The following is a 24,226-nucleotide window of genomic DNA, read 5'->3' as shown; positions in this document are numbered from 1 at the left end:
ACTGCTTAGAGTTTAGAGTGGGGTAAAATTTTCACCGCATTAATATTAATAATACAAGATTTTAGAATTATTTTATTGCTGTAAAAGAAGCTATAATGGTATAACATTGAACACACCTTTTGTATCCACTTGGTTCAGAGGTTTAAATGTTTTTTATCTCCTTTCTCTGTGTTGCCACTAGCACAAATTTGGGGTATAATGGAGTGTTCAGGGAGGGCCAGCACCTCTGGTGGGAGGGTTTGCCAAATCCCTTTCAAGGCTGCTCGTTCACCTTTGGTGTCCACCTGTCACCCAACTGTCACCTGTGGCTGCAAGAGGTTGTAGCATGCTCAGTGGCCGCACCTCAGTAAAACTGTCTTGGCACGCAGGCTGAACAAGGTTGAGGGGAGCCAGCAGGCCTCAAACCTGTCGGTGAGTTAGGGGGGTGTCTATCCCAAGCAGCTGAGGACTTCCCTGGAGGAATGGACAGATGAGAACAATTTGTTCCAAAGGCCATGAAGGAGGCTGAAGCAGGTGCTTGGAGTTTGGTCAGATACAGAAGCTGCCAAGGTCATCCACTGCATCCTGGGCCATTACCAGTCCTCTTGACTTTTACCTTGCCACTGGACTTTGATGAGTCAGGAAGAGAGAGCGAGGTCAATGATTTTATGCAGCTTTGTTTCACTTCGATTCAATTCACACCTAGTGAAGGGTAAACAAAAGCACAACCATTCATTCCTACTACATATGACTTTTTATTCATAATAGACTTCAAAGCAAATACCAGTAATGACAGGTCACATTCCTCAGAATAAAACAAGGGTGTTGTGAGATTTTATACAGTAAGAGAATAGGTGGGAGCTTACAGAAAAATGGTAAGAGATTACTTAGGACAGTCATGGTAATAATGAACAATTCTTCCTTTTTAGAGACCAGGAAACTTTTTTCCCTCAGTGGGTAGGTTTGCCTGGTGAGAGAACTGGGATCTGAACCCAGGTCCCTCATCTCCAAATCAAGTTCCCCATTGCCTGAAGTAAGCTTTGGGTGGCTGGTAATTCTTAGGGCCTCATTCCAGGGGCATTCTTCTGATTCCAAGTCTACAGGTCCTTTCACTCTATAGCTGTAACAACTGACATTTATATAGGCTTGTAAAGTTTGCAAAGTGCTCCACACACATTATCTCATCCCATCCAGTCATCCACCAGGAAATCAGGGCCTTCCCAGAGCTGGCGCCCTGCCCTGCCCTGCCCTGCCCCATTGTTTGCCTCTAATGATTTCAGCTCTCTTTCTGAGATTTCCTTCCCTGGTCACCAATCCCCTAAATGTGTTGTATCCCTCTATTAGGAGGGATTTTGTATTCTCCCTCTCCCCGTTTCCCACCCTAGTGGAAGGAAAGAAGCATTCATTAAGCACTTTCTACATGCTAGGAAGTATTCTTTCAATGACTCAGAGAGGGAGGGAATGTTATTATTCTCATTTTACAGATGAAGAAACTGAGGCAAACAGAGGTTAAAATGACGTCCAGGGTCATACAACTAGTAAGTATCTGAAGTTGAACTTGAACTCTTGATTCCATACCTGGCACCTTATCCACGGTGTCAGCTAGTTATCTCAGGAAAATTGAGGCTTACCTGGAATAAGGATCATGCAAATTCTGACTTCAAACTCAACTATTCTACTATTCCCAAACTCCTTTCTGGCTCTAAAGACTAGGTCATTTTGCCTCTCTAGTACTTAGTTTCCTTAAGAAAAAAGTTGTGGGCTCAGCTTCAATCCAGCTCTGACTGTCTAGCTGAGATTCGATCTGACCCGCTTGTCAATACAAGCATCACAAATAGGCTTCTTAAGAGTCAACCCAATATGGTGAATCTTTAATAAACTTTGTTTTATTTTGGCTGAAAAAAAAAAGAAAAAAGTTGTGGAGGTGTTTCATAATTAATAATCAATTAATCAGTAAACATTTATCAAGTATTGTGGCTACACACTGAGAATACAAAAAGAAGCTAATGATAGATTTCCTTCCCCCTCAAGGACCTTACAAACTAATGGATTAAGGCACTATGGGAATGGGATTCAGTATAAATATAGTATTTTTATACAAACACACACAGTATACATAGAACATAAATAAGGAGGCAGAATTAGTAAGTAGAGAGCCAGTCTCGAGTCAGGAAAACCTAGAGTCTATGCTTACCTTTGATACATGCTGAATGTATGACCCTGGGTAAGTCACTGAACCTCTCAGGCTACTGCAGAGCCTCTTAGAATGGGAAGAGAGGGTTTCCTCACCAGTGATATCCCAGGTCTAGTTAAATATAACATAATATAATGTAGGTCTTGATTTATGACTCCAGGTCCAGCATTTATTAAGCACCTACTCTGTGCCAGGTGCTGCGCATACAAAGAAAGGCATATGATATAATACAATATAATGTCATATATCATCATAATGATTATATAATGTTATAAAATTATGTTAATGTAGCATATTAATGTAGCCATAATCTGGCATTAATATAATTCCTCCACGTTTGCAAAGCACTTTACAAACATGGTCTCACTTCATATACGATATAACGATGTCACATACTGGAATATAAGGGGATGTGATACATTTGTACATATCTATACATACACAATAGCATTGCAATTCTAACCATTACCAGACAAAGGCACTGGGGGGAGGGGATCCAAGGAGGGAAGACAGGCGGACCAGGCCCTGCCTAACTTGCCAAGAGGAAGGGCCTTGCTCCTCCCTTTCCCAGGTCCCCTCCGGACCCCACCAATCCTTCTAGTTCAATCCACTCAAGCCCCTACATAGTCCATCCGGAGGCCCCTTTAAGGAAGGGGCGGGGCCCAAATCTTTCCCCACCCCTGACGCTCCGATGGTTGGTTGCCGATGACATCACTGGGCGGGGCGGCGAGGGGGGCCAGGGGGAGCGCTCAGGGCGGGCTCGGACCGGCGAGAGGGGGAGGGGGGACGGAGAGATAGTCTGCTCCGAACGTCACGGCCCCGGGGCTGAAGATGGCGGCTGCGGCGGTGGCGGGGCCGGCGATCCCGGGGCGGCTGCAGCCCCAGCCCGAGCCCCAGCCCCCGGTCCCGGCGGGCGGAAGCCGCTGCTCGCTGCTGGTCATCGTGGGCGGCGAGTGCGCCCGGCCGGGCCTGCTCCGCCCGGTGCTGGCCCAGCTGGAGAGAGGTGAGCCCGGCCCAGTTCGGCCAGGCTGCGTCGTTCGGGCGCTTGGAGATCCTCTACCTTGGGGGGGATGTGATAGGAGATCCTCTTGGGAGGGGGATGTACTAGGAGACCCCCTTCTTGGGCGGGGTGCGCCTGCAGATACCCCTCTTGGGGGCGGGGTGCGCCTGGAGGTCTTCTTAGGCACGCTTGGAAATCCTCCTCCTGGGGGTTTGCGCTTAGAGATCCTCGTGGGCACGCTTGGAAGCGGGGGGGCGGGGCGCGGCGCCGGGGGAGGGGGAGTGCCTCGGTGCGCTTGGAGATCCCCCGGGGCGCCCGCGGAGTTCCCCCGGGGGCGCCTGGCGTTCTCCACCCACCTCCCCTTCCCGGCCCCTGGTGGAGGAGGGCTGGGCTGGGCCAGGCTTTTCCCTAGCCCGCCTGGGCAGCTGGGAGAGGAAAAAGGCTGTGGTTCCGTTATTTGGGAGGAGGGAGGTACCTTGGAGGGGGAGGATCCGGGAGAGCTGGGTCCTGACCACCGCGCGCCCCTCGGTGGCCTCAGTTTCCCCTTCTCACCTTCGACATGCTCTCTAGGGAAGCAGCGGGGGAGTCCTTGAGAGCCGAGGCATTACGATTTTTCTTAGCGTCGCGCATGTTAGAGTGTAGGTGCTTGAAAGTTTGTTGTTAGTGGCTACAATGTTGCACCTGGCTTCTGAGATGTGCCGAGCCCTGTGTTAAAACAAACAGTGTTCACCGTTACACAAGGATCCAGTCTTTGGGATTTCCATCATAGCTTTAGACCTTAAAGGGCGTTGAATTCAACTCCCTCATTTTGCAGAGGTTCCCCCCCCCCCCTCCATCGCTGGGCACTTAATAGCCCTGTGCCCAGGAGCAAATCACTTACCAGCTCTGAGTCAGAGCTTCCCCATCTATACAATGGGCATGGAGCCGCCCCAGACTAGTGGCTCTGGTCAGATGGAGGGAATAGTCCCTGCCTGGCCTCCCTCCCAGAGCCCATGTGAGTAGCAGATGAAAGTGATGAGAAGGTGCTTCATCAGCCAGAAAACGCCACAGAGATATTGCTTTATGGAATGGGGTATTTATGCTCTCCCCTGATGGGTGGGGGGAGAGTCCTCTGACCCTCCTCAAATGAGATAATATTTGGAAAGCTTTTAGCACAGTGCCTGTCCCACCCAGAATATGCTTTATAAAGGCTTTTTCTCCTTGTGACAAAGCTAACCAACAAATTGTGGGGAAAGGAAGAAGGAAAAAAATACTCTGCCAACCTCAGGGAGACCTGGGGTCAGTGCTTCTGTAGGGTAGGAGGGAAGCTTCACCCTGGCACTGGGGAAACCACACCTGAGAATCCGTTGCCTCAGGCGTCCCACAGCACTAATTGCTGAGGTGGAGCTGGAGGAGGCCCTGCCTTGCCCTGCCCTGCCCTATGGGGGCTTTGGCACTGGCTCCCTCAGTGAGTCACCAATGCAAGGTGGAAAGGCAGTTGTAGATGCCGCTTCCCTGGTGCAGAACAGCAGACCTGGAATGGGCCTTAGAACAGATATGGCTTGTGCTAAGAGGGCCTTGGTGATACATTTGCAACTGCCTCCAATCTACCTCATTATGCCCTGGTCTTTGAGTGCTTGGGCAACACTGTTTTTCCTCTGTATATATCTCCAGTGGCCTGTCCAGGTTCTTGGACATATTGGGGTCTTTAGAAATGTTCATTGAATTACATTGTTTGAGCTGGGAGGGCCCTTGGTCTATAAGCATTTAGTTTGTGCTAATCATATGCTGGGCACTGGGCTGAGCTTGGTACTGGCTGTGCAGAGAAAGTCCCTGCTCTCAAGGGGCAGGCCTTCTATTGAGTAAGACAGATATCTCTGTTCATAAAAGGTATAGATAGAGTAGATGAATATGTTCATATACTCCTGAAAGAATGTCAGAATGGGAAGTCTTAGAACCCAGAATGTCAGAGCTGGGAGGGCCTTTAGAACCCAGAAGGAGGGCCCTTAGAACACAGGATGTCAGAGCTGGGAGAGCCCTTAGAACCTAGAATGTCAGTGCTGGGAGGGTTCTTAGAAACCCAGAAGGAAGGCCCTTAGAATCCAGAATGCCAAAGCTGGGAAGGCCCCTAGAACACAAAATGTCAATTCTTGGAAGGGCACGAACTCATAAAATGTCTCCATCTTGATAGGGAACTGAGCCCTTTGCCCTCTTCTCCGTGTCCAGTGGGTGGGATCCCAGGACAGCAATGTCCAGTCTATACTTTTCTGGGTGAGAAAACCTAGCATCACCCAACCCTCTCTCCACTTGTTTGGTGGGGGAGGCAGTGCAGCAGTCATGTGTGTTCTGAGCTCAGGATCAGCAGGGCTCAGGAGGAGATGAAACATGGATGGATACAGAGCCAGAAGCCTGGGGATGCAGCCTATTAGGATAGGCCTCCATCAGAGATTTGAAGAGTTTGTAGGGCTATTCAAAGGTCTCAGACGCCTTTGCACTCCCCCTTCTACAGAAATATCAACATAAGGTTAGCTATCGATTTTTGTCTCCACACTTGATGATGTGATGATGTAACTGAGCAAGACCCTTCTTTCTGGACCTTAGTTTCTCTTCCTGTAAAATGAGCTTGGATCAGCTGGATTGCTGCCAGCTCGGACATTCACTCTCTTTTTTTTAATTAGGTTTTTATTGGTGCCTTTTGGTTTTCTATCTCTTAACTTTCCTAGTGTAGTCCTCACTCCTCCACACCTCCCCATCCTCCACCCAGTCATGTGTTTCTAAAAGTGCCTGGGAGGTGGAGGGTTAACCACTATTTAGCAAAACTAACCAACTGATAAAGGCAGGCATTATCTGTAGTATTCCACACCCCAGGTCCACCTCTGCAAAAAAGGGAGGTTCCTTCTCCTATCTCTCCTTTGGGGCCATACTTGGGCATTATCATCTCTCAGCATTCATTTTCAGAAGTTTTGTTCTTTCCCTTTTCTTTGTTGTAGTCGTTGAGGATTCTGTTTTTCCAGGCTCTGATTGCTTCCATGCTCTCAGCACAGTAATATTCCATCACATTTATATACAGCAGTTTATATAACCATTCCCCAAGTGGTGAGCATCTACTCTGTTTCTCTGCTACTACAGAAAAAAGATCTGCTATAAATATTTTGGTGTGTCTGGGACCTCTCTTTGAATACATTGACCTTTTTGGGGACCATGTCTGGATGTGGAATGTCTGGGTCAAAGGGTAGGGACACTTTCTTCGTGTGGCTTTCTTTGAATAATCACAGATTGCTTTCAACAATGGTCGGGCCAATTCACATCTCCACCAGCAGTCATGAATATGTTATCTTTCCATCTTTGGCTTTGCCATTCTCTGATTTAAGGGGCCCTTCTAGCTCTGATATTCTTTGTCTGAAGGCATGTACTAGAACATCAGAACTGGAGATGGGAAAGTGTATGGATAAGAAGAGAATTTGAGGTTTTCTTGTGAGGAAAAAGGGAAAAGATATATTAGGATAGGAGGAGGCTGGGAATTTATCTTTTTGTGATACTTATTCCTGAGACACCTCTGAACTGTCTAAATAGGGCATTCTATGAAGGAGGTCATAGTAATATTCTGTCTCCTCTCCACAATAGGGATCCGCTCTTGGGATGTTGACCCAGGCATTTGTAACTTGGATGAACAGCTAAAAATATTTGTCTCCCGTCACTCAGCTACATTCTCCAGCATCGTGAAAGGTAAGGAGGCTCTGAGACGATTCCGTGTGTGTGTGTGTGTGTGTGTGTGTGTGTGTGTGTGTGTGTGTGGTCACAAGCTCTAACTTCCCTCGGTGGGGGGGGGGGGGGGTCACAAGTCCTAACTTGCCTCCTTTCTGGGTTTCTTACTCCATCCCTCTTCCATACCGGGCTGTCATCCATCCCTCTTCCATACCGGGCTGTCACAGCCTTGACTCTTGGCTTTGATGGAGGGTGGAATCCATATAATACATTCAGTTCTGAGCACCATATTTTAGGAAGGCAGATGAATCATTTGGAGATGATGCCCGAGAGCACAATCAGGATGGTTGAGGACTTCCAATCTCACAGGCTATTTGAGAATTAGCTGAAGAACTGGGATTGTTTAGCCCAGGAGGCTGAAAGACAAGCTCAGGGTACATGACCACTTGAGGTATTGGAAAATCTATCCTTCAGAGGAAGATCTGTTTAGGAGGACCTGACATAGGAAGAAACAGAGGACCAGAGAGGGTCAGGCATTTGGTAAGGTCATACAGGCAGGAAGTACCTGAGCCAGGATAACAAAAAGTCCCTGGAAATCATTTTAGACTGTGAGAGAGACCTCTTGGGTCAGGATGACTGGGGCGTGCTGGGCTGTGCCCCTGGGGCCAGCGAGGCAGGTAGATGCAGTTGGAGACCCAGAGGGTAATTTCCCTGGGAATAAAAAATATTGGATAGGGTTAGTTGGAGTTTTTCATGTGGAGACCATGGGAACAGCTACAGCTACCTCACTGACATCAGGGGACTGGAGTTTGAGCCCAGTTCTACTTACTCACTCAGTGCCTTCCAGCAGGCCACCCTGCCTGGGCCTCAGTTTCCTCATCTGAAACTGGGAATACTAAGTGACCTTTGCATGGTATTTTAATGTTTACAAAGTGCTTCGCACATGGCTTCTCCTTTGAGGGTAATGATCCTGCTATGACTTAGGTGCTATGGGGTTTATTACCTCCCCTTTTTCTAGGCAGGACTCCAAGAATCCCAGGATCACTCAGCTAGGAAGTGTCAGAAGCAAGGGTTGAACCCTAAACCTAGAGCTCCCTGCCCCCACTACCTGATTTCACATATAGCTATGAACATTGGCAAACTTTCACATTTAGAAAAATGTTTGAAGGGGCCTGGGCTGGAGGGAAAACTGGTGTGGTTGTTAGTGTAATATGTGGATGTTTAAATGTTAAAGATACAAGTGCTGACAATATTGTGGTAGGTCATAGAACTGGAAATGGAGAATTAACAGAGCCTGAAACTCCTGAGACTTAGTTGTGGGCCCTGAGGGCCTGTGGCCTAACCAAGCCTCCCACGGCAACAGCAGCAGTGCCCAAGCTGGGAACAATGAAAAGAGTATGGGATGTGGAGTCAGATCACAGTTCTGCCCCTTTGAGTCCAGCTCTCTGGGGCTCCTGGATTTTTCTTCCCACTTGGCCCTCTGTCTCTCAGCTCTGGGCATCTTCTCTGGCTGTCCCCCACGCCTGGAACCCTCTCCCTCCTCTGCTCTGACCGCTGACCTCTCTGACTTCCTTCAAGTCCCAACTAAGATCCATCCTTCTACAGGAAGCCTTTTCTGAGCCCTCTTCATTCCAGGGCCTTCTCTCTGCTAATCATCTCCTATTTATCTGTCTGTAACTTTCTTCTTTCACATCTGTTTGCTTGGAATTTTCCCCCATAGTGGAGTCCTCCTTGAAGGCAGTGCTCAGTAGCAAGTGCATCATAAATAGTGATTGATTGATTGGGATGCTCTCCCTCCCCCGCTCTGCCCCTCAGAATCCCTGACTTCCCTGCAGACTTTGTTCAATCACTTCCTTCTATAGGACGCCCCACCCTAGCTGCCAGTGCTTCTGCCCAAGGTTATGTTCTCCCTGTTTTTATTTTTTAAATATGCCCACATGTGCATGATTGTGCCCTGGTTAATATGTAAGCTACTTGAGGAGAGGGAGGATTTCTGTGTGTTTTGCATCCTCAGAGCCTGGGGCATCATAGGCACCGAATCAGTGCTTGTTGATTCATTAATTCATCCCTGTGTGACCTTGGGGCAGTCAGCTGGCTTCTCCAGACTTCCTTTTCCTTGTGGGGGTGAGGGTCCTTTTCAGCTACCCTTCTGTCCCTGGGCCTCAGCTGGGAGCCACCAGAGAGATGCATGGAGAGGGGGAAGGGAGCCTGAGAGGCAGGGTCTCCAGGGACCAGAGACACAGCTAAGGTCACATATTTTCTCCTCGCTCTCCTGTGACTTCCCCATCAGCACCCAGTGGCTAGGGCACCTGTCCCTTCAGTTTTCTCTCAGAACAGCCAGTCTCATCAGAATTTATGCTTCTCAGAAGGCCCTGAGCTGGGGTGGGTATCCTGACACCTGGCCCTGGGCATCAAAGGGCAGCTGGTCTGGATGATGATGATGTCACCAGGCTTTTGGTCTCTGCATCCATTCCAGAGAATCTAGGAGTACCAGATCCCTGGGAACTGAGTGCTTTGTGGGTTGGCACTCAGCTCCCTTCCTTCCCCAGATATCTGAAGTGGGTGGTAAAGGAGGCAGAGTAGCTGCTGAGAGTCCCTGGAGTGTTTGCCGAGTGGGTGTCTGGCATGGACTTGGCCATGGGAGGAGCAGGAGAACCTGGATGTTTGCCCCAGACTCTCAGTAACCAGACAGAGGGCAGGACCCTGAGATCCACCACATGGGTCTTTAATGTAGAGATTCCTCCCCTTCACCCCCCCAAGCCCATACTACTGCCCTTGCCCAATGAGGACGGCCTCCAGTTCTTGATCTCATGGCCAGGTAGAGACACAGAGAAACAGGCCTGCTCTCCCTTTCCTAGCCAGTGGGAAGGAAGTGTCGTGGTTTGTATTGTCTTGTTAAGTCCAGCTTCCTGTCCTGAATCTGCTGGCCAGCTGGCTGGAGGATGGAGCCAGCTTCAATTTGAGGTGATGTTGAGGGCAGGGGAAAAGATAATAGACCTGTCTTCCACCCCTCCCCCTATCTCCACGGGTTTGAGTCTCACCCTCCAACTGGCTAGACATGTCACAAACATTCTGTGACCTGAGGGCCCTCTTCCTCTTTGACACTGTTATAGGAGCCCTCCCAGCTCCAACATCCTCTGTTCTAAGGGTCCTCTCAGCTCTGACATCCTCTGTCCTAAGGGCCATCCTAGCTTTGACATTGTGTGTTCTAAAGGCCCTCCCAGCTGTGACACTCTGGGTTCTAAGGGCCCTACCTGCTCTGACATTTTCTGTTCTGTGATTCCAGGTCAGAGGAGCCTTCACCACCGTGGAGAAGAGCTGGAAACTCTGGTGCTGCTGAACCCCTCAGACAAGTCCCTAGTTGATGAGGTGGGCACCTGGCAAGTTAGTGGGGGTAGCCTCTCTGAATTTCTGTCTGAGAGGGGCTGGCCCTGGGAAAATTGGAAAGGGGAAGAAGGAGGTGTCTGTTCTCGTTTTTCCAAGCCTCACTTTCCCTCCTTCCAGCCTTCTGTTGTCCCCACCTCCCCTACCCCTACCCCCTGCCCCCCATTCCTAAACTTCCTGGTCTTCCCATCAATCAGTGGTCATCACCCTCTTTGTGCCTGGCTCCATGCTAAGCACTAGGGATACAAAGAAAGACTAGACTCTGCCCTCCACAGGCTCACAATCTAATAGGAGAGATGACATGCAAGAAAAAAAGTCCATCCACAATCTAGCTAGTGTACATGGACAGTAGGGGCAGAGGGAAGCACGCATTGAGGGCAAGGAGGAGAGAAGACAAGACAGACTGCCCATGTGCCAGGTTCACTCCCATCTCATCCCTTTTACTCTTTTCCCATCTGAATCACCTGTGGGATCATCTCCATCTGTACAGCATTGAATGTTGAGCCGCCAGGGTTATGGAGTTTCAGTGGTGGGATGGCCCTCGGAACATGGAGGCATCGATGGGCTGTGGGTGGAGAGTTGAGGATGTCCCTACTGGACATGTGCTGACTCAGTTTCCCTCTTTGCTCTGGGCCTGCCCTAGTTACGGAACCTGCTTCTGGAGCCTTCATATCATAAGCTGCTGGTGCTGGCTGGCCCCTACGTGGAGGAGACAGGGGAGCTCCTGCTGCAGACGGGGGGCTTCTCCCCCCGGCACATCTTCCAGATTCTGACTGATAAAGAGGTGAGTGGGCCTTGGCCCTGGGTGCGGAGATGGGGAGGGAGAAGGAGAAGGATTCCCAGCCTCTCTGCTCTCCCTTTCCTTCTCTTCCCCATTGTCCCCTTCAGTTCTGACCAGAGGGTCTCTGCCAAGGGGCTGCTGTGGGAGAAAGACCAGAGGAGCCATGTCTCTTTCCCCACCCCCCCAGGTGGTTTTGATACCTTTCCAGGGCTCCAGGTCCCTGGATCTAGGATGCTCTTGATCTCACTGACTGGGAAGAAGGGGAGGCATGGGGCCTTAGATAGAAGGGCTGGGGCTGAGGAATGAGATGATTAGACAGTCAGACAGAATCTCCCAAGCCAGGTGGGCGGAGGAGGGTGGTGGTGGATGGTTCTGGAATAAGGAAAGAGGGAAAAGAGGCAGGATCTCATTGGACTCTTAGTGCCCTGGTTAAGTGGGAGCCTGAGGGCACCCCCAGCACCCCCAGATGGGCGGAGGCTATAGAGAGTAAGGGAAGCCTGGTTCTGATGGTCACTGACCTCAGTGACCTCCCTAAAATGTGGGCAGTGGTCATCTTAACCTCAGAGTTTGGTTAACCCCAGAGTGCTTTGGCAAGGAGGACTGTGATTTGGGGTGACCTGCCTGAGGTCCTTCAGTGAAAGAGGGACAGAGTCAGGATTCAAATCCAGGGTTCCCAGCTTGCTCCAGATGCAGTGAGGTCCTGGCAGAGGGTCTCAGCACCTCCTCTATATGCTGAATGCCCAGGCCCAGCCTCATACTTGCCTCCTCCCCCAGATTGAGGACCTTCGGAGCTCTGCATCCTCTTCGGCCCTCCCAAGACTCACCATCACCTGCCCTGACTTTGGAGAGTGGGCATACCCCGGGCTGGATGGTTCTGGCCTCCAGGACTTTGTTGAGCTACAACTAAACCCCCCTGGGCGCCGGCCAGAGTCCGAAGGGCTTCGTGAGTTCCTTGAGTATGTGGCCGAGTCCTTGGAGCCACCATCCCCCTTTGACCTCCTGGAGCCCCCTGCGACGGCGGGATTCTTGAAGATCTCTCGACCCTGCTGCTACGTCTTCCCTGGCGGACTGGGTGACGCTGCCTTCTTTGCTGTCAATGGCTTCACCGTGCTGGTGAATGGTGGCTCAAGTGCCCGGTCCAGCTTTTGGAAGCTGGTGAGGCACCTGGACCGTGTGGACGCGGTCCTGGCGACCCGGGCTGACAGCCTGCCAGGCATCAACAGCTTGCTCCGGAGGAAGCTGGCCGAGCGGGATGAGGAGGCTGCAGGAGTGGCCATGGGGGGTGGGCGAGGGAGTGAAGACTGGCTCCGCCACCTTATTTCCCCTGACCTGGGTGTGGTTTTCCTCAATACTGGGGAGCGGCGTCCCGTGTGGGGGGATGATGAGGCTGGCCTGGCCCTGGGCTACCTGGAGCGGCTGGGCATAACGCCTACGCCCCTGTGCCGTGGCCCAGTTCCCTCTGAGCCCATGGTGTTGTTCCTGAAGATGGGAGTGGGCCGGCTGGACATGTACGTGCTCCATCCGCCACGGGCTGGTACTGGCCGAGAGTCAGCCCTACCAAGCCTGGCAGTGTCGGCCTGTGCCCTGCTCGTCTGGTACCCCGCCAGCCCCACAGAGAAGATTGTGCGTGTTTTGTTCCCTGGCTGCACCCCGCAGAGCAGGCTTCTGGAGGGTCTGGCCAAGCTACAGCACCTGGCTTTTCTCCAGCAGCCAGTGGTGACCCCCCAGGACCTGGAGGCCCCAGGCCCCGGGCCAGGGCGAGCAGAGAGCAAAGAGAGCCTACGCTCGGTCTCCAGGAGCAGCTTGGCCGATGGAGCCCGACCTGTGAGGGCAGACAGGAAGGAGGCCAAGCCAGCAACTGCAAGGGAACGGCCCCGGGGCCCCACAGATGAGCTCCCTAAGCTGGGCAAGGAGCGTGGCCTCCCAGTGAAAAAGGAAGGTGCTCGGGGGGAGATCCCAGTGCGCAAGGAAGAGAAGAGGATCGGTCGAAAAGAGGACGGGGCCCCCAAGAAGGAGCCCAGGGCAGAGGGGAAACTTAAAGCTGAGCCCCCCAAGAAGGAGGCCAAGGCAGAAGACAAGAAGACGGGGGCTGCCAGGATTCCTGCCCGCCGCACCACATCTACAGCAGCCGAGCCTTTGCCCTCCCGACCTGGGAGTGTACGGAGGAGCAATGTCCAGCCCACCCCCAAGGGTCCTGACAAGAGCCATGCCCGGGCAGCGCTGAAGGATCCCGGAGTGTCCAAGTTGGGCAGCTCCAGAAGCAGGGAAACATCCAAGACCCCTGGCCCAGGAGGTGACTCTGTCCTGGAAGGGGAGAGCCCATCCATCTTCCGCTGTCGTGATGGCTGCCCCTCATCAGTGCCAGGCTCCCCATCCCCCCTGGCAAAGACACCCCCTGGGGAGCAAAGCCTGGAGCTGGGCCTAGGGGCGACCCCCCCTTTGGAGGGTCTGATGAACCACATTGGGGAGGCTGGTGAGGATGGAGGAGGTGGCTGCAGCTCAGAGGAGAAGACCCTGGAGCTGATGTCTCCCGCCAGCTCAGTGGCCCCCACACCCTCCCCTGCTAGTTCCCGGAAGCCCCCAGAGGGTGCAGAGCGGCTTGCTCTGAGCCCCTTCCGGGAGGCAGGCCCAGACATCTCACCCACGGTCACTACGCCCTCGCTGCCTGCAGAGGTGGGCTCCCCACACTCCACGGAGGTGGACGAGTCCTTGTCCGTCTCTTTTGAGCAGGTGGTACCTCCACCGGTGGCAGCTGGTGATGTAGAACCAGGCAAGGCAGGGCTGAGCCTCCCGCTAAGGGCACCAGCCATGCGGGCACCACGTTCAGCCTCGCCCCATGATGTGGATCTGTGCCTGGTGTCCCCCTGTGAATTTGAGCACCCCAAGTCAGCCCTGTCCCCAGGAGGCCTAGCCAGCCCCCGAGATGTCTCCAATGACAGCAGTGCTCGCTCCCAGGAGCTGGCCCGAGGGCACCAGGGGAGTGGAGGGCACCCTGAGGAGACCCCGCCCACCTCGGTGAGCGAATCACTGCCCACTCTCTCAGACTCAGACCCCCCACCCACAGCAGAAGATGGGCCCTCACTGGCACCAGACTCAGATGAGGAAGACACAGAGAACTATGGCCCTGCCCGGGATCCTCTGCCTGCCCCAATGAAGGACCCACCCCCCCTGCCTGCTCAGCCAGGCATCTGCATGGTGGATCCTGAGACACTCCCCCCTGACCACCTCAAACGACGTGAAACTGTCAGCCGGACCTCATCCCGCAAAACTCCCTCCCGGACGGGTCCTGGCCCTGGGCCTGCCAAGGCTACCCTTGGGTCAGGCACCAAAGCCAGGGGGCCTCTTAGCCACACCCTAAGCAGTACCAGAAGTGAACCTACAGACAGGGGTCCCCGACTGGGCTCTGATGCCAAGGGGAGCTTGTCTGGGCGTGGTGTAGGCAGCAGTGGGGCCAAGGCAGGTCCCCGAGGTGCATCAGGTGAGTACTTTCTCTTTGAGTTGGGGAGAAAGCTAGCATGGGAAGGAGAGGGCCCCCCACCCCCAGATGAGAATTCCCTTTAGAAAACAGAGAGCACTTGTTTCTGGAGCTGCCAGGGGATCAAGGTTGGGAAAGGCTGTGGATGGGCTTAGGTCACTCATTGGGACAGACTAGGAGCCATGTGTCATAACCGGGGTTAGCCTTGGAGCTGTGGGTGGCAGGGAGAGACCACTAGCTATTGAGCAGGAACTGGACCCTAAAGCTGTGAGAGGAAAAGGTCCTGGAGGTGGTCCCCCTAGAGGCCTCTACTGTTCTGATGGGCTTGAACTTGTGGCAGGAGCCTCAGGATTGCCCAGAGAACTGATGGGGAAGAAGTGAGGGAGCTTCTACCAACAGAGACCCATCCCCCTGACCCCTGCACTCCGATTTGTGACCTGCCACTGTGGGGCCTGAGTTCAGTCAGCTTGGGGTTGGGATGAGGTGGGAGTGTGTTACCATAGAGCTCCAGGTGACATGGAGACCCCCACTGCCCACAAGGCTCCCCACTCCTACCTGTTTTATAACTTCTCCCCCAGGGGAAGGTTGGTGCCCCTGGGTGGGAGGGAGCAAGCAGGGAGCATTCGATGAATTGGGGTCATGATGGATGCCTCTGTCTCTGCAGGGTCAACGCTAGGTCGAGCAGACAGTTGTACCATCCCTCCAGGGCCTCCCATCTACTTGGACCTGGCTTACCTGCCAGGTGGGGCCAGTGCCCGCTCTGTAGATGAGGAGTTTTTCCGGAGGGTTCGCGCTCTCTGCTATGTCATCAGCGGCCATGACCAGGGCAAGGAGGAAGCCATGAGGGGTATTCTGGATGCGCTGCTGGCCGGGAAAGAATGCTGGGAAGCAGACCTGCAGGTGAGTGCATGGGGTGGCCTTCTGGGCCTAGCCTTGTCCTAGATACATGAGTGGGGAGGTAGGGATGCCAGAGAGAAGACCCTTGACCCTATATTCATGGGGCTTATGGGCCACAGGTGGCAATGACAGTGATAAGTCACATTTATGTCAAAACCCAACGTCGGAGTTCTGGGATCCACAAACTCTGTGTGTATGCCTATATACACATGTGTATGTGCTTGCACATGGATGTGTGTTTGTGTATGCATGCATTCACCTTACGTTCTATGTGTGTATGTCTGTGTCTGTATTTCCTTGAAAGTTTTATGTATTTCATTTTATGCCACACACTCATGGCAAAGAATACAAGGATGGGGGCACAAAAAACCTGACACTTTGGGCCTTGATGTTTCTCTGATCTCCTTTTCTGGCTCTAAAATCTACAGCTAATTCCAGGCCCAGGCTCCCTTTTCCTGTGCTCACCAGATCTGTGTTGGCATAAATAGCTAGAGAGAATGGGTGTGTATAATTTCTGCAGAGTGTGCTGACTGCATTGAGTATTTAGAGGTGAGGGGCAATCCAGGGAGACTTCTGGGAGGAGGGCTTCAAAGGACAGGTGAGATATGGGTCCAGCTTGATGACCCTCTTAGCAGGATGGAAAAATGGAAGCAACAAAGACACACGAGGCCCAAAGGAGCCTGGGCTGGATTCCCAGGGGCCCCATGGGACCGTCTGCATTAGGTTTGGAGCCCAAGTCTAGATGGAGAAGTGATGAGAGAAGTTTGGGATTTATTTGGAAGCCTCAGATGCCAGGAAAAGTAGACGGGAGAGAATCAGGTAGGGAAAGAAATGAGCAAGCTATGAAGAAAGTCTGGGCCTGCACTTAGATTTGACCCAGTCATATGGCAGTATGGGGGTGTCCTGACTTCCCTCCCCCAACCCAGCAGTGGGATGTGTCTATCCTGCATTTCTGGTGGTGAGGAGTGTCCATATTCTCCTCCCAGGGCCTGTGTTGGGAAACCCCCCAGGACTCGGTCACTAATTCTAAGGGCAGCCTGTCCCAGGGCACACCCCTCAATCCCTCTCTCTGCCTCCAGGTGACCCTCATCCCGACGTTTGACTCCCTGGCCATGCATGAGTGGTACCAGGAGACACACGGGCGACAGCAGGACCTTGGCATCACTGTACTCGGCAGCAACAGCACTGTGGCCATGCAGGACGAGACCTTCCCTGCCTGCAAGGTGGAGTTCTAGTGCTTCCCTGGCCACCTCCGACCCTCACCAGCCTCGTGTGGGTACCTGGGTGCACACGCACAGGCTGACACCCACAGGCTCACGTGTGTGTGTGGACACACATGGGCACACACACAGATGCGCACACACACACACAGCACGTCAGGGCATCACTGAGCCTCTGGCCAGAGGCATAGCCCAACTACCACTGCCCCAGTGGTGGGCAAAGGGAAGTGGAGTTTAGGTCCCAGGGTTAGGAGGGGCTCCAGAGAGCCCCTCAAGCCTCATCCACTCCTTCCCTCCCAACCCCGCTCTCTCACATATCCAGATTGTCTGTCTGTCTGCCCAATTTCACTGACACAGCATTAAAAGGAGCTCCATCACTTCCTGCTCCACTCTCCACCTGGCCTGACTCCTTTCTGTGGATTGTAGAGAGATGGGGCTGTGAAGAGTGAAGACCAGATCTGGAGAGTAGGTGCTGGGGAGGGGGAGACCTAGGTTAGAGTGGGGAGGAACATGAGATTGGGGAATATCAGAGCTGGGAGGGCCTTTAGAACACAGGAAGGAGGTCAGGTCTGGGAGGACCCTTAGAACACAGGATGTTACTGGACAAGGACCTCATAACATGGACCATTGGGGCTGGGAGGGTCCTTAGGACATAAAATATAACACCTAGGAAGAGACCTTGCAGTGTAGAACATAGACTCTGAGCTGGGAAAAACCATATGATACAATACAACAGACTTTGAAGCGCTCAGCATGTGCTAGGCCCTAGAGAAATCCAAAATGGAAACGGGCCTAGGGCCCAGGCTTCCGGGGGTCCCACACTAGCCCTGAGATAAGACACAGGCATTGATCACTAGAGAGGGACCCACAGGGCCAGGGCTACATATGAGCTCTAAAGAGGGAGAGTCTTCTGGAATGGAACAGCCTCCAAGGAAGGAGGGGGGACCCCACGTGAGTAGCCTCCACAGGGCCTCCCCGCAGGTCTGCACTGGCCTGTTGGGGTGCCTGGCGGTGGGTGTTCCTTCTGACTCTCACATTTGGGGATTTTGTGACCAGGAAATCAGAGGAGTCTTCCCTGTGGAGGTGGCATTTAAGATGGTCTGTAAAGGATAGGGGGAAATTAAATTAGTGAAGGCGGGAAGGCTGGACATTCCAGGGGTAGGAATCAAAGGCAGGGGAGTTTGGGGTCCATTGACGTGGCCGTGTGGCTGCGCATTGTTGGCGCTTAGTAAATGTTGATTGGTTTGGTAAAGCATAGAGTGCTGCACTGGGAAGCAGGGCCTGGTAGCTCCACCATATCTATGTGTGGGGAAAATAGATTGGGGCCAAGGAGAGAAGGGAGGTGGGAGGGTTGTTTGGAGCCAGGCCCGGCTTGGGGTGTTGGCTGTGTCTGCGCCAGAGTTGGGGCTATGGGAAAAGAGGGGAGGGTGGCAGGTCTTAGAGATGTGTGTGAGAGAAAGTGATGGGGGCCTGGGAATTGTATGGAAGGGGCAGAGAGAGGGGACAGCCAGAGGTGCCCCCCTCACCAGCAGGCCCTGGGAGATTCGGGGAAGGGCCGCAGGGCAGATAGAAGCTGCAGCAACAGCAGCAGATCAGGAACAAAGGAGCTGAATGGGAAGTGGTGAAAAAGACAAGGGACCTGGGGCCGGAGCCCTGGGTCTGGAGGCTGGCACTGCTCCTTCCCACCTGCGTGAGGACAAGTCCTGGGCCAGCTGGGCCCTCTGTTTCTTCATCTGATGGAATGAAATGGCTCCAGAACTGGAACTAGTGAGACTGGTTTGGAAAGCTCATTCTGGTTTCTGGGATTTCAGTGAATGACAGTGACAGTGATGCTACTGCACATTTATCTAAAATTTCAACATTTGAAAAAAACACTTTACAATACTCTCATTTGATCCACAAACTCTGTGTGTATGCCTATATACACGTGTATGGTTGGTGCTGTTATTATCCCCATTTTACAGATGAGGAAATGGAGGCAAACAGGTAAAGTGACTTGGTTAGGGTCACACAGCTAGTTAAGTGTCCGAGGCTGGATTTGAACTCAAGTTTCTCTGACTCCAGGCCTAGTGCTTTATCCTCTGTGCTCCCTAGCTGCATTAGAGTTGGAAGAGGCCATAAAGAGGCAGACGTGGAATCCAGCAGAAAAGGTCAGGGCTGAAGCTAAATTTTTTGGGGGGGGGGGTCCTTTTCAGGGTTGGGGAGGATGCTGTAATAAACCAGGGGAGTGAGTGGCCGGCTTTGCCTCTGGCACCATGGGTAGAATTGAGGGGGCAGAGGAAGGTCTAGTTCTCCCCCAACTCCATGTCCAGGTGGCTTTTTCATCTCTTGAGTTTCTTCCCCCCACCCCAACTTCACCATCTTCCATTCTCCTTCCTTGTCCTCTCTCCCTCACCCGTTACCAAACTCACATGCCCCCACTTTCCCCTCTGGCCTCAAGATCACAGGATTTGGATCTGGGGGGGGACATTGAAATGGTGCAGTGCAGCCTCCTTGTTTTGGAGAAGAGAAGACAGGAGTTCAGTCACTTAACCTCCACAGAAGTTGTGACTTACCCAAGGTCACAGAGAGCCGTGGCAGAACTGGTATTTGATCACAGGCTTCTAGATTTCCAGCTGGGAGGCACCTTAATGTCATCTAAACCAACCCCCTCCCTTTCTGGAAGAGGAAACAGGCTGAGAGAGGCAGTGATGATGACTATTACCATTATTGATAAGATACTACTACTAATAGCCACGCCTATGTAAAGCTTTCCTCCCCAAGGTTTGCCAAATACTGTACTGACTTTATGTTTCTGCCTCCCAGCAGCCCCAGGTGAGGAGGGGTGATGTCATTCTCATTTATGAGGAGCTGAGGTCCTGTTACCCACGGCCATCTAGGCAATGGGCAGCATTTGAATGCAGGTCATCTGATCCAAGGCCAGGCAGCTGCCCACCAGACTCCCCGTCCTCCCTCAAGAGTACGGTGGTTTCTTTGGGTGAAGGACCAGCTGTGTGCTGAGCTGGATTCTAGCAGTGTGCCCTGGGCCCACTCTGGGGAGCTTCCTTCCAGGGAGCTCAGGGCCCCAAAGTACTGTTAGGTTATGTGGAGGGATGGAGGGAGCGGGAACTCATGGGGCAGAAACAACCCCACCAGATGCCAGGTTGGTGATGGAGGAGAATTGGAGGTGTTGCTATGACAACCTGAAAAAAACTGGGCCTGCTGCCACAATCTGTGTCCTCAAAGCAGAGTGGGTCTTTCTCCCCATTTTACAGGTGGGGAAACTGAGGCATAGAGAGAGGAAAGAGACTTAGCCAAAGTCATGAGACAGGAGAGGGGCCAGGCCAGGACTTAAGACCTGAGTTTCTTGGCTTCATCTTGGTGTAGTGGAAAAATAGGGAATCAGGAAACTCACATTCCAGGTTTGGCTGTGTTTCCAGTTGCTCTGTGATCTTTGGCAAGTCCCTACCCATCTTTGGGCTTCAGTTTCCCCATGTCTAAAAAGAACTATCCCAATTGCCTCACTCCCCATTGACTCTAATTCTGCCTTTTGGGACCCCACCAACCATGCCTGCTCCCTAGATCCTTTGGTATGAAGAAGGTATTGATCATGGCCCCTGATCACTTTGTTCCTCTCCCTCGCCCCCTGTATTTTTGTGCCTCTGTCACTTTGTTTCAGTAGCTCTGGGACCCTAGGTGGGCCTCTTCCTGGTCCTGGGGGAAGCAGGGGAAGAGGATGTTCTGGACTGCTCAGGAATCCTGACAGCTGCCTGGTCACCATCCTATCTGGGGCTCCCAGCTAAAAATAAACTAGCCTGGGTTGGGTCCAGGAGTCTGGGAGGTGGGGCAGGACGTGGAGAAGGTACTGGGGTTTGAAGTTTGTCTGTTCTGATGCCCTCGGCAATCCTGGGAGCGAACCTTCAGGCAGTGGCCTAGAGGAGAGGAAGGAGAGGTTTAGAGTTGGAAGAGAATTGGATTCAAATCCTGAGTCTGCCATTTGGGTAAATCTCTTCAGCTTTCTGGGCCTCAGTTTCCTTGTCTATAAATTGAAAGAAACCATAAGCTCATAGAAAAATGGAATCCATAGAATCCTGGAGTTGGAAAGTCTGCCCTGGCTGGACTACATCTGCACTAGAGTATTCTAGATCTCATATTTTAGAGCAGGCATTGATAAATTGGAAAGAATCCAGAGGAGGGTAACCAGAGTGTCGACTGGAGGGTGTGGGGAGTTTTCGTTTGGAAAAGATGTAGGGAGGAAGGTGTTTGCAAGGCTGCCAAGATGGGCAAGAGGGCATCAACTTACCCTGTTTCACACCAGGGCCAAACCAGGAGCTATGGGTGGGCAGCCGCAGATGAGGCAAAGGGAGGCTAGCCTTCAGCAAAAGTCACATGAGTACTTCTCAAGAAAATTGGGGCAAGTGATGTGGTTCATGGTATGGACTTGAAAAGATGCTGCATGAGTTCCCCTGCCAGGCTTTTAGATCCCAGAATGCCAAAACTGGGAGGGAACTTAGAACACAAGGGTGTCAGAGCTGAGAAAAAAATGAAGTATTTCCCAATATTTGCACCTTGACACTATTCCAGGGCAAGTCTATATCTAGTCATATTTTCTCAATCAACAGTTGCTAGTAGTTCAATTATACTTTGATATTTTAAAAATATTAGTGTTTATATAGCATAACTTTATTAATTTGTGGAAATATTAATTGATTGATTGTGCCCCAGATAAGGGAGAATCTAAGGGGCACAAGATCCAGGTGCCCACCCTTGCTTTCCGCCATGCTTGTTCATGGTAGATTCTAGGTGTGGCTGTAAGTAGCATAAAACCGTAGTCTTGATGTTTCCAATTTATGAGTAAAGGAATGGGGCCCCCAGGGGGTCCCTTGGAGAGGGTTGGGGAGAGCAGGCATGCCCAGTTTTGTGGATACTTGCCAGGAAAGACCATGATGGCAGCAGGTGGAGAATAATGCTTCAAGACATGGAGAGTAGTGAGGCAAGTGATAAAGTGTAGTTGTGGAGGGAGGTAGACTGGTGGGAAAGAGCCCTGGGGAGGGAGAGGGGCCCTTGTGTAACCTTGGATTGGAGTTGTGGGGACTCGGGCGGGATGGACCTGTAGTAGGTGGAAGGAGTGCTAGGGGGCTGGAGATTGGGGTCCCATTTTCTAGGGTTGGGGAAGGGGTGGACTAACTCATATCCGTGCAATTTTGGTGTAGTTTATTAACACCCACATTGTCTCAAAGTAATCAGCAACACCTTCAGCTTAATTCGTTAGCTGAGCGTTTTGCTTGTTTTGACCCCAGCTTATCTGAAGCTTCCAGACCAGGGGCAGTTAGCTGGACCCAGGGGCCATTGCATTCAGGCCTAGCTGGCTTCCCCTACGTTTCACATTCTCAGAAAGTAGCCTTAGTCAATTTATGAGGCAGTTCCCAGCGGCTCCCATGCACTCCTAATTTATGAGACCATTGGTTCCCCCATTTGCAATCTATTGCTAGCTACTTAAAAACTTACTATAGTAACTAGATGGGTGGCTGGGGGTACCAGAACAAGATACATTTTCAACACAACTGCTTCATGACGTTATCATCCTCACAACCTGGAGATGCATGTGCCATTTCCATTTTACAACGATGAAGAAGCTTAGGCAGACAGGCTAGTGATTTGCCCAGGGTCACACAGCTAATAAGGATCTTTGGCTGGATTTGAACTGGGAATCTCGACTCCCAGTCAAGCATTGTGCTACCTAGATGGCTTTCTTTGAAGTAAAAAGGTGATCTCACCCGTACAAGGTTGGGGGTCACTCTCACTGCCTTTGTATATAGGAGGGCCCTCAAGACAAAACCTGACATGGCCGAGACCAGACTTTTTGAAAATGGGGAAGCTGAGGTCCAGAGGAGGTAAGGGATGGCACAGTCGAAGGCAGAGGCTCTGGTCCAGGGTTTTTCTGCTGTCTTCCCTGCGGATGGATGATGGTGCCCAGAGTTTCCGAGGCATCCTAGCCCCCTCCCACCCCAAGTTCCCTGTTCTCAGCATCCTTGAGGAGGTCATCCAGCCTCCATTTTTACACCTCCAGGGAGGGGCTGCTCACTGCCGTAGGAGGCAGACCTCCCATTGTGGAAGAGCTGCTTGTGGGGAAATGGCCCTGAAAAAGTGTCTTGGGGAGATGGAGAATACCCCTGGACCTCTGCTTCGGGATCCGGAGCGGGAGGGATGGTTATTCGCTTTCCCAGCCGCAGCCGTAATTCTCACAATCTCAAATTTTGGGGAAGGGGCTGGCCCTTGGGCATCATTTTTTTGAAAGAGCGATCTCTTTAAGGTATGCAAATCGTTTCCAGTGTCTCCAAGGGAGACAGACCGCCTTCTTGAGCTCAGCCAATCGGAAGATGAAGCTACGAGAGCCGACGCTCAAAACGTACCAATCGCGGGGGAGTGTCGGGCAGCTCCGCCCCCTCCCGAGCTGGGTCCTCGGCTCCGCGCGAAGGGGTGGAGGGGGAGGCTGCGTGGGCTCCGCCCGCCTGTGGGCGGGGCCAGAGAGGGGCGGGGCTCCGATGCCCGGCGCGCTCGGGTGTCAGTGTCGGCGTCGGCGGGCCCCGAGCCGCAGGTGGCTGCGCCGGCTGGAGGAGGACGCTGCGAGGGCCTCAGGGAGGTGAGTGGCCGCTGACTCCGCGGGTCTGGAGGGCGCCCGGGTGCCTTCTCTCGCTGCGACCTCCTCTCCTGCACGGCTCGCGCCCCGCCGGTCCCGGTGTCCCGGCTCCGCACCCCGCCCCCCGTACCCCGCTCCTGCAGCGGCGCCCCCTCCCCAGCCGTGACCTGCCATCCCCGGCCCCGCCGTTGTGCCCGCCGGCCCGACCCTGCCAGCAGGAGCGTCGCCCCTTCTCTCCATCCCCCTCCTGAAGCCCCTTCTCTCCATCCCCCCAACAATAGCTTCTCGTCCCTGCCCGGGAGCGGCCATCGCCGCCCTTCTCCCTGAGGAGGGCCGACCCCACCCTCCGGTACCTATCCCCCTCGCGCCCACCCAGATCCCCGCCCGGGAGGCTGCCAGACCGATGGGCAAAGGGGCCGTCAGCCGTCTGCCCTCCTGCTCAAGGAGACAGCGGGGCCTGCGCGAGCCCCCAGGGCGGCGTGTTAGGGAGCGGAACCTGGGCAGTGCGGAGGCCCGGCTTTGGCCCGGGGGTGCGAGGGTCAGCCCCCCCAGGCCTGAGACTGGGCTGCTACTGCCCTTGAGGCTGGGGGCATCCCTGCTGGGGCCGAGGGATTGGCAGGCTGGCGCGGGGTCCGTGTCCGCTGTGTGTCAGCTTCAGCGGAGCATCTGATCCAGGGATTAAAATAAAAATCAGATCTTATTCTGTTCACCGACTTGGCAGCTGTACCCAGCAGCTCTGGGGGAGAGGAGGAGGACGAGGAGGAGGAGGAGGAGGAAGATGCCATGGGTGTGTGTGTGTGTGTGTGTGTGTGTGTGTGTGTGTGTGTGTGCGCGCGCGCGTGCACGCTCTCGTGCAGCAGATCCTCCCAAGAACCTGCCTTTCTCCCAGGGCAGACCTGGTAGTGAGCATCTGGCTTGAGCCCAAGCTTGGGGGGTGATCGGGGTGAGAGAATAGCTTGGCTGATTAGGGTTTAGGATTTGTGGCGTGCTCTA

General features: G+C 53.0%; 2 protein-coding genes and 1 long non-coding RNA gene across 4 annotated transcripts in view; 2 read left to right on the top strand and 1 right to left on the bottom strand.

The window, feature by feature from the left end:
* Window positions 1–39: 39 nt before the first annotated feature.
* Window positions 40–4,201, bottom strand: LOC140499813 (uncharacterized). The gene is made up of 2 exons (XR_011965550.1): window positions 4,054–4,201; window positions 40–3,878 (listed from the first exon to the last, which is right to left on the bottom strand). It is a non-coding gene; the product is annotated as an uncharacterized lncRNA (long non-coding RNA).
* On the top strand, window positions 2,958–17,010 carry MAP1S (microtubule associated protein 1S). Its single transcript, XM_072601694.1, has 7 exons — window positions 2,958–3,176; window positions 6,777–6,878; window positions 10,144–10,226; window positions 10,885–11,025; window positions 11,797–14,500; window positions 15,162–15,397; window positions 16,474–17,010. The coding sequence occupies exons 1-7, from the start codon at window positions 3,005–3,007 to the stop codon at window positions 16,627–16,629; spliced, it is 3,594 nt and encodes a 1,197-aa protein (XP_072457795.1). The 5' UTR covers window positions 2,958–3,004; the 3' UTR covers window positions 16,630–17,010.
* A 6,119-nt stretch (window positions 17,011–23,129) lies between these two features.
* The window catches only part of FCHO1 (FCH and mu domain containing endocytic adaptor 1), a 57,394-nt gene continuing 56,297 nt past the window's right edge, over window positions 23,130–24,226 (top strand). For both annotated transcript variants that reach the window (XM_072601693.1, XM_072601691.1), the window contains exon 1: window positions 23,130–23,236. The gene's annotated coding sequence lies outside the window, so the exon portion shown is untranslated. The remainder of the gene's footprint in view (window positions 23,237–24,226) is intronic.

The sequence above is a fragment of the Notamacropus eugenii genome, chromosome 4 (genome assembly GCF_028372415.1).
Source record: "Notamacropus eugenii isolate mMacEug1 chromosome 4, mMacEug1.pri_v2, whole genome shotgun sequence".
Classification (NCBI taxonomy): Eukaryota; Metazoa; Chordata; class Mammalia; order Diprotodontia; family Macropodidae; genus Notamacropus; species Notamacropus eugenii.
Note: the sequence above shows the minus strand (reverse complement) of the source record. Positions and strands in the feature narration are given on the sequence as shown.